At 38.9% G+C, this 13320-nt stretch overlaps 1 protein-coding gene across 2 annotated transcripts in view; it reads left to right on the top strand.

Annotated features, from left to right (window-relative positions):
* The window catches only part of TBXAS1 (thromboxane A synthase 1), a 337775-nt gene that overhangs the window by 29339 nt on the left and 295116 nt on the right, over positions 1 to 13320 (top strand). For both annotated transcript variants that reach the window (XM_060776865.2, XM_060776866.2), the window contains exon 2: positions 78 to 274. In XM_060776865.2, coding sequence (XP_060632848.2) covers positions 177 to 274 — 98 coding nt within the window. In that variant the 5' untranslated portion in view covers positions 78 to 176. The remainder of the gene's footprint in view (positions 1 to 77; positions 275 to 13320) is intronic.

Raw genomic sequence — 13320 nt, 5'->3', positions numbered from 1 at the left:
GCAGTGAGGACAGGAAAAGTTGGTGTTTGGCGTTTGTGTGACGTAGCCTGACTTCCTTGGTTTATCTTCTGTTGCAGATTGCCATCCATAGAACAACCAGAGGCCACTCATCTCCTTACCAAAGAGACTTCCCTCCTTTAGCCAGCTCTACCAGCCTAAAACTCCAGTAAAAGAAAATGAGGCTTACAGATATCTTGACGGTTTGCTCTTTGGAAATTAATGCGACAGCAGTGACCATCACCTTCCTGGCAACCTTTCTGGTCCTCCTTTATTGGTAAGTGAACTGATAGTATAGGCAATTCTTGAGGCATAATGCTGGTACGTTTTTCAGCAGTGTGAATTTGGTATTCCTTATAAGTTTCCAAATAAGTGCTATATTTCTGAAGAGCATCGGATTTTCAGTGCTCACTCACTTTGGCAATATTGCTAACTTGTGAGTAATCTTCCATGTCTCTTATGAAGTGCATTCAGGTAAACAAAAGTTTATCTTGTTTGGATTGTTGTAGCTTTTTCAGGTTGTATGGCCATGTTCTAGAAATATTCTCTCCTGATGTTTCGCCTGCATCCATGGCAGGCATCCTTAGATGCGGGCAAAATGTCAGGAGAGAATGCTTCTAGAACATGGCCATGCAGCCTGAAAAACCTACAACATCCCAGAGATTCCAGCCATGAAAGCCTTCGACAACACATTTATTTTGTTTGTTTTTAACTTAAGGGATCATGCCACTCTTTGATGTAAGTTGCTTCCCCTTTCCTATATACGTTAAGTTTTTGGGATGATGGCTATTCCCATCTCTAGTAGGAATTTGAAACAGCAAATGTTTGGCTGCCAGAATTAATGAGCATGCTGATTGGATTGCTTGTTTTAAAATGTGGCAGTTGAATTTTAATTGGACTTCATCTTCTTTGAGAGGTGACTGGTGCAAAGCATCTTTTTGTGCACAGGAGTCAAACAAGTTGTTCAAGGGAATTTCCATGACAATAAGAGGTTTGTGTCGCTCATTGAGAGAAAGTGTTAGTCTAATTAAGTGTCTTGATGTGCTGTGATACTGACATCAATTAAAAGGTGGAAAGCAAAGCAGTTCATCAACTTTAAAAAAACAAGTTTGACTAGCTTGCAGCTTTCAACAAAGCAAAGTCTATTGGAGACTTGTACCATACATGACAGAAAATCATGCTCTTAATATCTGCTTAAACTGGATAATATGAATACCCTGTTATTACAGGATAGAGATTGCTTTTAGCTTGAGAAGTGCCAGAGGAGTCTATTATAAATCTGTTGAAGACTTGATCCTGGATAATATTGGGATGAGAAAGTAACCATCTAAAAGTCTCTAAGTGTTTTGGGAATCAAATTTAGTGGCAAAGTTGCTTAGGACTAGCTCTCTTAAGAGCTTTGGGAACAGGATGCTGAAACAAAGGGGGACTTGAGAAATCTCCTGCAATAGTTTCAGTCATTGGTATGTTGATACTGATGTGGGAACCATCGTGTTATGAGTGGTGTGTCATCACAGTTTCCTCTGTAACACGGTTCCTCTTTTAATGGCTACGTTCTGTTATGGAATCAATTGCCAAAGTGTTGGCACACTATAGCACAGGAGCAGACTGTGATTACATCTCGCCTTAGGTTTTATCACAGAGAAAATTGGATTTGGGGTGCAATACCTAGAGTTTGAAAAAGTCACGTGTTTTGACAACCACAGTCCTGCAGCCTACATAATCACTAGGGACCTCTTCACATGGGGCATTTTTGCCCCATTTTGCCACTTTTAATTGCAGCAAGGATGGGGCCTGCTATGTGCCATCACGTGACTAATGGCAGGACTCTCCCACATATCTCTGAAATGTGCTTTCTCCTTCTCTATGGAGAGGAAAGTGTAGTTTGGGTAGCTCTAATTGAGCTACCCACAATTTCCTCTCTTTTTTCCATGTGATGGCAGAAAGGGTGGTGGGGCAATGTGCATTGCTGCCCTTTCTGCCATCTGATGAAGGGAGGAAAAGGGTGCCAAAGCACCCTCTCCCGGCCCTTCCATGTGGTGAGAGGAGGAGGGATTGCTGGTACAACTGCATGACCCAAAAGGGCCATGTAAAGAGGTCGTAGCTGTTGCCCCATAGTTGTTTTTTCAATTTTTATTACATATAAATGTGTGTGCTTTGTTAAACCACTTTGAGTCTCCTTGTATAATAATAATAATAATAATAATAAGAAGAAGAAGAAGAAGAAGCCTGAAAAGTTACAAAAAATGAACACGTCAAACTACTCTGAGACTTCTGAATTCAGACTGACAGAGTTTTGGAGCACAATACTCCTGACCTCATGATTGTGAAAAACAAAAACAAAACCAGTATGGATTGTAGATGTTGCAATCCCAGGTGACAAGAGAATTGACGAGAAGCAACAGGAAAAGATTTCACAATATGAGGATTTAAAGATTTGAACGAAAGGACATAGTTTTTAAATTTTTTATTATTCATTGTTTTTATGTTTCTAAATGTATTGTAATGTTTCATTTTTGCTTTTTATCAATGTATGTATTTTATATATGGCATCAATTGTGCCAACTTTGTATGCCGCTCTGAGTCACCTTCGGGCTGATATGGGCGGGATAGAAATAGTGTAAATAAATAAATAAATAAATAATAAAAATTGAACTTCAAAGACTCTGGCACAAACTAGTAAAGGTGGTCCCAGTGGTGATTGGCACACCGGATGCAGTGCCTAAAGACCTTGGCCTGCACTTAAAAACAATGGATGCTAACAAAATTATCATCTGTCAGCTGCAAAAGGCCACCCCACTCTGATCTGCACGCATTGTTTGCTAATTATCACACAGTCTTAGCCATCATAGTGATCTTGTTTGCTGTGTACTAATCTTGTTGTGTATCTAATAATAATAATAATAATAATAATAATAATAATAATATTCCTGTGTGAAATTCTCAACCATCTGCATTGGCCAAATTCAACAGTTCCTGCTGTTCCACACAAAATCATGTACAAGTAAATTTGGAAGTGAAAACACTTAAGAGTGAAAGTTCCCATAAAAACATACCCAAAATGCAGGTAGGTCCATATACATCTGAGTAAACCAGTTACAGCACTTTTCATCTCAATGAGGAGCAAGTCTTTTGCAACCCCAGTGAGCAGTGATCGCCTCTTTTAGAGAAAGCTGTCTCAAAATACTTTGCATCGCCATTATAACAAGGAGAGCTTACAATACATTGTTTGTGGGGAAATCCACTTTTTCACAACCTAGAGTAAGAATTGCAGTTGAGAAGAAACAAGGAAGCTTGAGCAGAGTGCAGATTATGTCATTGCTGCTCTTAATCTCAAAAGCCATTGCACCCAAAACTTGTGAGCTACACCAGTCTGTTGGAATGAGTCCTGTGAGAAAAAAGTGGTGGCAATCCTAATTCAGTTGCAGTGCACAACACTTCCTGCATTTTTGAATCACAAATTTATGTTTAATCTATGTGAAAAACCCAATAGAATTCTCAATCATCCATAGCCCTTACCAACAAATCCCACCATCTCCACTATTTCTCTACTTTTACTCCAATACGTAAACCCACAACCCTAATCTCTGGTCCTTCAGTTCACTCAGTCTCACTCATAGAATCATAGAATCATAGAATCAAAGAGTTGGAAGAGACCTCATGGGCCATCCAGTCCAACCCCCTGCCAAGAAGCAGGAATATTGCATTCAAATCACCCCTGACAGATGGCCATCCAGCCTCTGCTTAAAAGCTTCCAAAGAAGGAGCCTCCACCACACTCCGGGGCAGAGAGTTCCACTGCTGAACGGCTCTCACAGTCAGGAAGTTCTTCCTAATGTTCAGATGGAATCTCCTCTCTTGTAGTTTGAAGCCATTGTTCCGCGTCCTAGTCTCCAAGGAAGCAGAAAACAAGCTTGCTCCCTCCTCTCCCACTCATTTATAGTATTTCTTCCACTTCTACAAAGGCCCTTAAAGCAGTCCCTTTCTCTTCCCCTTCCTCTTTTTCGTACCCTTTCTCTCTTATAACTGCCCTGAGTCCCTTTGAGGAGAGAGGGCTGTCTCAAAATATTATATATTATTATAATATATAAAAATATTATATATTATTATATATTATTATTATTGTAGTGTTCATAAACATGACTCTCTAAATGTCTTTTCTCTTTGCCCCTCTTTTTTTTTCTCTCTTTCCCCATACCTGGTAGCATATATATTCTTCATCCTTACATAGTCTTACATTCACTGGAGATAGGAGCATAGGGACCCTGCAAAAATGGGAAAACCAAAAATAAATAAATAAAACCCCACATTTTCAACCTGAAAAACACCTCTCCTCCAGCATGGCTCTGGTAGACCTTTTCCAGAAGTTGACCGCAGAACTGCACTGGAGAACCTAGAGATTCTTAGAGACAACATTTTAATCAAATATACAAAAAAATCCACAAAGTCAAATCTGTAAACAAAAAGTTGACAGTATTTCTCTTTCACCTTCTCTTCTCAATTATTGAGGCTCCATTTGTCTTCTCACCATTTCCCCACTTCTCTTCATCATCTTCTTCATCTTCTTTCTTCTAGCTACACTCGCCATCTTTTTCTCTCTCCTTCCTCTCACTCTACTTGCCTCTCTTGCCTGGAAAACAGTGAGCAATACTTATAAAGAACAGGAGACCATGTGCATTGAAACAAAGGTGAGGAACGTCTCTGCTTATACCAGACTATCCCTTTTTGATGTTGACTGGGTTGTTTTATAGCAGGCCTGTACAACCTACAGCCCTCCAGCTGCTTTAGCCCCCAACCCCTAGAAACCCTAACCAGCTTGTCCAATGGCCAGGATTTCTAGGAATTGGAGGCCAAAACAGCTGGAGAGGTGCAGGTTGTGCAGGCATGTTTTATAGTATTGCTCCAATGATTCCTGGACATTGGCCATGTTGACTGAGGCTGGTGGTAAATTTAATCCAGAACTTTAGAGGGAATGCATCAGGTTGAAATTGCATAGCCTATTCAGCTGATTTCAAGGAATTATAAAAGTGCACTCCTTACCTACAAGAACAGTAAATAATTTTGTGACATCTTAACACATTTTATTTGACATAAGATTTTTGGACAGTAACCCATCCATTGAACCCCCGGTGGCGAAGCAGTTAAACCGCTGAGCTGCTAAACTTGTTGACCGAAAGTTCGCAAGTTCGAATCTGGGGAGCAGCATGAGCTCCCGCTGTCAGTCCCAGCTTCTGCCAACCTAGCAGTTTGAAAACATGTAAAATGTGAGTAGATCAATAGGTACCCCTCCGGCGGGAAGGTAACGGCACTCCTTGCAGTCATGCTGGTCACATGACTTTGGAGGTATCTACAGACAATGCTGGCTCTCTGGCCTAGAAATTGAGATGAGCGCCAACCCCCAGAGTCAGACATGACTGAACTTAATGTCAGGGAAAAGCCTTAATTTACCTTTTCTAATCCAGTTTATTAGATTTATGGAGTGTTGCCTCATTTGACAGATTGGTTTATATTGGCATGGGTGGTCAGAGCATTGCAATTCGTGGGGTTTCAATGACATAAAAAGTTAAAAAAAATCTTAACAATGGCCATTAGCAATACCAGCTGGATGTTATCACAAACATCTTTGTCTTGATGACCTGCTTAATGTAGTGAGATAAAAAGCATTCCCCACACCATTCCAACCATAGAGATCTTGTTCAGGTGTTTTGCATTATAATCTGTCCCTAAAGTTGTATGGTTGAGGAATGGCCTCATTTGTCAGCCAGCTTTGGGGGAATGAAGTCATGTTCTTTGAATATTAGAATGTCCGATGTCAGACTTGTGTATTTGTGTCTTCAAAGTCACCTGCCTGTTGGCTTATGAATTTCATAGGAGTTTCTTTGACAAGGAATATACAGAGGTTGTTTTGCCCTATCCTTCCATTGAAATACAGCTTACAGCACCTGGTATTCCTTAGCAGTTTTCCATCTAAAAACTAGCAAGAGTTAACCCTGCTTAACTTTCGGGGTTAGAAAGGATCTGGTTCCTTTAGGGCAGTGGTTCCCAACCTTTAGTCCTCCAGGTGTTTTGGACTTCAGCTCCCACAATTCCTAACAACTGGTAACCTGGCTGTGATTTCTGGGAGTTGAAGTCCAAAACACTGGGAAGACCAAAAGTTGAGAACCACTGCTTTAGGGTATTGGATTTCCATGCACGTATTGTTTTATAAAAAGGATAACATTCTTTGAATTAGAATCATAGAATCATAGAATCATAGAGTTGGAAGAGACCTCATGGGCCATCCAGTTCAACCCCCTGCCAAGAAGCTGGACAATCACGTTCAAAGCACTCCCAACAGATGGCCATCCGACCTCTGTTTAAAAGCCTCCATAGAAGGAGCCTACAAGTTGGATTGGGAATTGGGGGAAAGAAAAAGAATAGGAAAACTATAGCATGGATGTGTCGAGAATACATTAGTTCACTGTGCTTAGCACAGATGCTTGTGTTATGGGTACTTAAACCTTATGTGTGTGTGTCTTCAAGTTGCCCGTCAACATTTAGGAAAACCTTGCATTTCATAGTTTCTTAGGCAAGGAATACTCATTATATTTTTACCAAACACATATCATGGTGTGCCGTGTTAGATAAACCTGAAAGAGACACTGGCTAAATATGATAGGAGAAACCATTTTTGTCTTTTGAAATGAAAAAGGCAGAGCCCTCACTTACGGGAAAGCATTTGTTTTCCCCTCCTCAAATTTTGTTCTGAGTTGATTTTGTATTTACTTCAAATGCTCACTTAATTGGAGATGATTTGGTGACCTGTCTGAAAGTTGGAAAGGCAGGAATGAATTGCTTCCAAAAGTGTGAGATTTTAATGAGAGGGTGTGAGGTCTGCAAAACTTTAATATCTTTGGATGGCAGATGCTGTGGTCCATCCTGTGAAGTGTTATTATAAATAATAGTGGGTTTTTAAATCGTTGGTTGCATATTGAGTCAAGTTTCCCCTGCCTGTTTGTGGGTGTGCATATTCCTTTTGTGCCTTTCCTTTCATTGCCTGTGACTGTGTTGATAAAATGAAGGAAGGAACTTGCCATCCTTTTTAAAAGTTTAATGTACTGTAAGCTTGGCATTATGAAGAAGCTGTCACAGCTTTTTGACATCTTTGCTCAAAGTAGATCTTCAATGGCTTGTCTAAACAACCTGAGTGTTAAAAGTGTGGAGATAGAAGGGTAGGTGTCTATGTATAAGTACCCACACACACACATCTATGGAATACATTTCAGACTGTTGTATTTGGGGATTCTAAAATGGGCACTTATGAGGCTTGTCTGGAATTGTTATTATATTAATGTAATTAGATGACTTTCCTTGCATTTTTGGAATGTCTTTGAAATCATATTCAGAATGGGAATGAAGGATAATTTTGGTCCATTTGCTTTTAGATACAAATGTCCCTAATCTGTGTCCCTGAAGTTTAAACCAGTATGCACTTGATTTGAAGTTCATATTTTCTCAAAGTTGCAGCAAAACAAATATATTCGGAGAAAAGACACGATGTGGACTTTAGGGAAAAAAATACTCACAACCATATGTGTGTGTGTGTGTGCAAATGGGGTTGTACACTTTTGGCAAAATATGTATATTAGGGAAACACACACCAAATGTAGTATTTTATGTGGATTCCACACCCCAGAGTCGGACACAACTGGACTTAAGGTCAGGAGAGAACCTTTACCTTTTACCTTAACAGAAATAAAGTTTGTAAAATTATGTAAAAATTGGGTAGAATGAACTTAACTGGAAACACAGCATGAAAGTTAATTACTGTGGACAGATTTTCAATTGTGCCTCTGCAAGAACCTTCATTGTTTCCCCTATGTCAGCCCTTTTTAGTTAGAGGGAATTTGCATTTTGTGTATAACTTTGTGGGGGGTCGGTCTAGATAGCCTCTTTCCCTTTAATCCATTGCCCTGCTGGTTTTTGGAGGAATCAGCCTTTTTGTGACTGGAAGGGGAAGCGAGAGGAAGGCCAGAAACTCTACAAAATAGCACATCCAGTCGGAGCTGTATTCAAGTCCAAAGTTAAATATTGAAACCATCTTAGAGACAGTTGAACAGGAAAAAAGGCAGTAAGAAGAAATAAAGATTCAAGAGTCTCAGTTTGGTCAGAATTATCTTTATCTCACAGACTTTACCTCTCCTCATAAATACTTTGTAGTGAGACTCAGGAGGAGAGAAAATCTAAAATTCTTGTCAGTTAATAAACTCTTGTTTGATTCAACCATATAGTTTCCGAACTGTTCCCTGTGCAGCCAGTTCACCTTTCAAGTAGTTAAGATAATGTGGGGGCAGAACATTTTCCAGTTCTTTGTGGAAAGAATTGTAACCTTACCACTAGTAGCTATAGTCCATCACAAGTTAGTGTCAAAAAATATGAAACCGAGCGCAACATATAAAGATACAAATTGCCTTAATGTATTTATTTATATTTTTCAGGTCTGAATATATGGTAATGTCTCAATTCCTCTATTTGATCCTGTTTTTAAAAACACCTCATGCCATTTCTGAAGGTTTTAATAAGGTCTTATTTTGCACACTGCAGCCGAAGGGGCACTTGACCCAGACTATCTGCTGCTTCTTCTCAATCTTAAAATAAACACTGGATAGTGGTGTGGCATGTCTCTTTGCTCATGTTTTGGAGGATTTGCACAAACCGATCTGGACCTTAAATGGCTCCTTTGTTTAGGCACGCAATAGGGAATGATGCACTCTCCTTGATGAACCAGCTGGTAGATAGATTTGCACAAAAACATTGATTACGTGCTTGGTCTAATGCTGGTAAGAAAACATTTGCATTACTTGGCCTGCACAGATAACAATGATGGCAAACACTCTAGGCTATTTGTGTATGTGTTTTTGTAAGCTATTTAGACATCAGACTTTCTCTCCTCCCTTTCCCAACAACTCTCAATTTTAAAGAAAGTTTCCATCCCATTAGATGGAAGAGTAGAAAATGTGCTGTTTTCACTCTAGTTAGAAACTTAGCTTGCTTCAAATCCTTGTGCTAGTCTAAACAGAGAATCCATCCTGTGTCGGAACAAGATATATTACCTCTAGTTTTCTGTTCTAATCAGAGAGACTGCATACAATCAATACAGGTTTGCTCTCAACTAGAGCTTGAAATGTTTTTTTTTTTTTTACTACAATGTTTAGAATTAGAACCATCCTGGCTCAGGGAATTTTGGAGTTTTATTCTGGTAAAGTAACCCTGTCTTGTTCTGCTTCTAACTGCAGTAGTTGCACATGAAGAGTGTTCTACCTCCTTTTAAAGAAATTACACCATAAATGACATTGTTGTCTCATGATCAACGACTCATTTGTAACAGGGAATCATAAAACTTGAATCAATCTCAAGGAGGAATCTGGTCCAGCTCCCTACCATGCAGCAATTGACAGCTAAAGTATATTTGAAAGATTGCTACCTAATGTCTGTTTGAAAATTTCTTAAGTAGTTCAGTGTTGAACACATTTATCAGGAAGTTCTTCCTAATGTTTAGTTGGAATCTACTTTATTTTGTGGAACTGAATTCTTGGGGCAGCTCTTCTGTAACTTAAACAAAGATCAACATAGCTTAGCTTTTCCGGATGTCAGAAAGGTGTCCTAACTTAGCCTTCCCGAACTGTTTGGTCTCCAGTTCAACAACCTCCAATGGCTGTTGCATTGGGGGATAAAGAGAGCTTTTATTCGACTCATCTGGAGGGTTACAGGTTTGGAAAAGCTGTTACGAGCCTCAACTCCTTTTACAAGTGGGGAGTTTGCAAACAGTGAAGAGTCCAAGCCAAATACTCTAGCCAAGAGACAACAACAGCAGGATAACACTCCAGAGAAGCCAATAGTCTGTTTCAAGGTCCAAAGCCAAATCCAAGAGAGTCTAGAGTCCAAGGTCAATCCAGAATAATAACAATAACAATAATATTTTATTTATATTCAGCTCCCTCTCCCCAAGGGGACTCGGAGCATCTTACACATGATAATCCGGAAAATTGAATCAACAGAGCTAAAACCAATCAAATACATAGAAAAAAACTCACAAATATTACTCTCTCACACACATACACACATATATACACAAACCTAAATAATAATAAAGACATGCATCACATTAAAAACATTATAAAACTTGCTCATTGTTGATGTGAGCCATGAAATGATTTAAAATGGTTTCAAAAATCCAAAGGGAGAGAGAGAGAGAGAGAGAGAGAGAGAGAATAATTAATGCAGTTTCTTTAGTTCAATGCTATGGAATCCTGGAATTGATAGTTTGGTAAGGCACCAGCTCTCTTTGACAGAGAAGACTAAAAGCCTTGTAAAGCTGCAATTCTTGATTCTATAAGATTCATCCATGGCAATTAATGTGGTGCCAAACTGCATTCATTCTACAGTGTAGATACACCCTTTGTTCATTGTGTCTCAGATTTTTTGGCTTTGGCATTTGGACAAGCAGGGTTTTGCATAGAGGGAAGACAGTAGTTCAAGCCAGAAATGCTTAGTATGAGCTAATGAGTTCACCTGTTTAGCTCATAATAAATTCATGAATCTGAAGGTGATGCAGAATTACTGCTCTTTAAAGAAATACTGTCCTTCCTTTAATGATCACGAAGAGGGCAATTCGATGATCTTTTGAGCACACCCATCCTGTTAGGCGGTTTTATCTTTTCACTAGTTCTTTAAAAGCTCCCATTCCTCCCATTCTTTCTACATCTTGCTTCAACTGCCTGCTTCTCATCTGCAGCATCTCTGAGCAAAGAGCTCTGTATGCCATGGCAACATTTTTAATGTTTTGAGCAGATTTTTTTTTAAAAAAATATCTTATTCCATCTATAAACAAAATAAATCAATAGATGAGGCCCCAGGGACCCATTTCTCTGTAGCCATTTTGTTCCAGCTGCTCTCAGCTCCATGCCGTTTGTACCACAAGCATGTAAAATAAGCCAGCCTACCTGCTCGGCTATATAAAGTGCAGGTTTATCCAAGACGGAAATGCTGTCATAAACATTGTGGGGTTTTGCAGTGCGGGTAATAATAAGATTACTAATGGCGCTGAGATGTTTGCTTATTTAATAGCCTATCATTTAGCAACAAGAAGAACGTCTTGCTGTCATAGCCGCTGAATATTTTTCTGGAAATAGTATTAATTATTATATATTTTGAGTGAAGAAAGGGAGCAGATATTTTAAGGAAGTATATTAGATGCTGCAAAAGTTAGGAGAAAAATATAACAAGACTTCACTGAAAGTAAACAATATAGTCAGTCATTTATTGGTATCTGCTGGGAATTTATTCCAGGAGCCGCATTGATATCAAGTCCCATTATAAACAATTGCAGTGTCAAATGGTGTCCCTTTTATATAAGGCAAAAACAATTTTTGCCATTTGGATTTTAAATATTTTTGTGGATATGAAGAATCAGTGGTTATGAAGGGCCAAGTGTACCTTTTTACACAAACAGATTATTTTAATTTCGATTATTATTTAAAAATATTATTTTAATTACAGTGAATTACAGAAAGCAGTCAACCCCCCTGTTTAAACAGTACCACTGGCTGCCAGTAAGTTTCTGGTCTCAATTCATGGTGCAGGTTATCACCTATAAAGCCTTAAACAGTTTGGGACCTGCCTATCTTTGTGATCGATGTTCCCCTATGAACTTGCATGATCTCTAAGATCTTTTGGGGAGGCTCTCCTCTCGCTCTCTCCTCTGTCACAGGCATGGCTGGTGGGGACAAGAGAGAGGGCCTTCTCAGTAGTGGCCCTTTGGCTCTGGAATTCTTTCCCCAGGGAGATTAGGCTGGCACCCACTTTGTCCATCTTTTGCAAATAACTAAAAATGTGGATGTTCCACTGTGCTTTTGATTAGATGGCTCCCCAGGAAATTTTGGCCCCCAGCTATGACCCAAGGTCTAGTCCTTGCACTTTACCACTGTCCCCTGTCCATAGATATAATGTTCTATTTCATTTTGCCCTTCTACTCCTAATTCTGTTATCTGCCTCTTACACTTTATCCATTAGTCCTGTCCTCACAATTGATTTGCACCAGCCCGCCTGCCCGAGACCAGAAAATGCTACTATTTTAGGCCACTGGTTGTTGCTTGATTGTTGTTTTTTATATTGTATTATGTATCTGTTTGTTTTATATTGTTTATGATGCTGTTTTATGAATTTTAATGTGTTATATTTTAACTATGCTGATCAGGCTTGTCCCCATGTCCCTTCGGGGAGATGGAGGCGGGATACAAAAATAAAGTTGTTGTTGTTGTTGTTGTTGTTGTTGTTGTTGTTATTATTATTATTATTATTTGTTTATTGCTTTAAAAATAAAATTGGGAGTCCCTTATCATTTAATCTGAATGTTTGGGGCCAGTTTTCAATAAAAGGGTATATATTTTGCCCCTTGAAGAATTTACAAACTTGAGTAGCTGAGAGATTGTAAGAGGAACAGAAAAAAAGGATGGACAGAATATATTGTCTTTTTATTGTTGGCGAAAGGTCTTCATTTAATCCTGCAGAGACCTGAGCCAGGGCAACAGGTGAGAAAGGCACAAAGCCCAGCTCTAGCAACAAGTAGAATAATATTTTTCTCTTTAGTCTTGTTTTCTTTTCCTCTCCTGCATTTCCCACTGGATGCTTGGGTTATTCTGGGAATAGGATATTGTCACTTCAGTTAAGTCAGCTCCTGAAATCCAGGAGAGGCCTTTGGTGTGATCTACTGCTCCATAAGATGGAATCAAGGCAATTAAAGTGAAGAAAGATAGTGTTGTGTGAATAAGATAGTCCTTTTCATGATGATCTTCACCTTGTATGGAGAGGTATTTTTCTCTTGGAAGGCATTTGGTCCATTAACTGACTTGAATATAAACATGGTGCCATTAAGGAGTGGGAGTCATGTGGTCCTCCAAATCTAGATTAAGCCTGCATAATCAAGGGGAGAAATGCTGGGAATTGCAGTTGAACATTTTCTAGAGAACCATATCATCCTAAACCTGTTGTTATTGGATTTATATGGTAGCTTATATCTGTTTTGTGTTGGCATTTTATTTGATATTTTTCTATTTGTGTTATTATTATTAATTGCTTTGAGCACCACATGGAAGAAGAGTAAGTTTAATTAATTAATAAACCATGAGACATAAATTATAATTATATTAAAATGGAAAATGTTTTCCTGCCAAAATTGCGGTTGAGCCTCTGGTTTGTATTTTGTTTGTATTGTCCTATTCCTGTGTTTTTGCTTGTATTTAGTTCATTATATTGGGTGTGCTTTTGTTTGGAAAAGAGACATATA

Source organism: Anolis sagrei, chromosome 5 (genome assembly GCF_037176765.1).
Source record: "Anolis sagrei isolate rAnoSag1 chromosome 5, rAnoSag1.mat, whole genome shotgun sequence".
In the NCBI taxonomy this organism is placed as follows: Eukaryota; Metazoa; Chordata; class Lepidosauria; order Squamata; family Dactyloidae; genus Anolis; species Anolis sagrei.
Note: the sequence above shows the minus strand (reverse complement) of the source record. Positions and strands in the feature narration are given on the sequence as shown.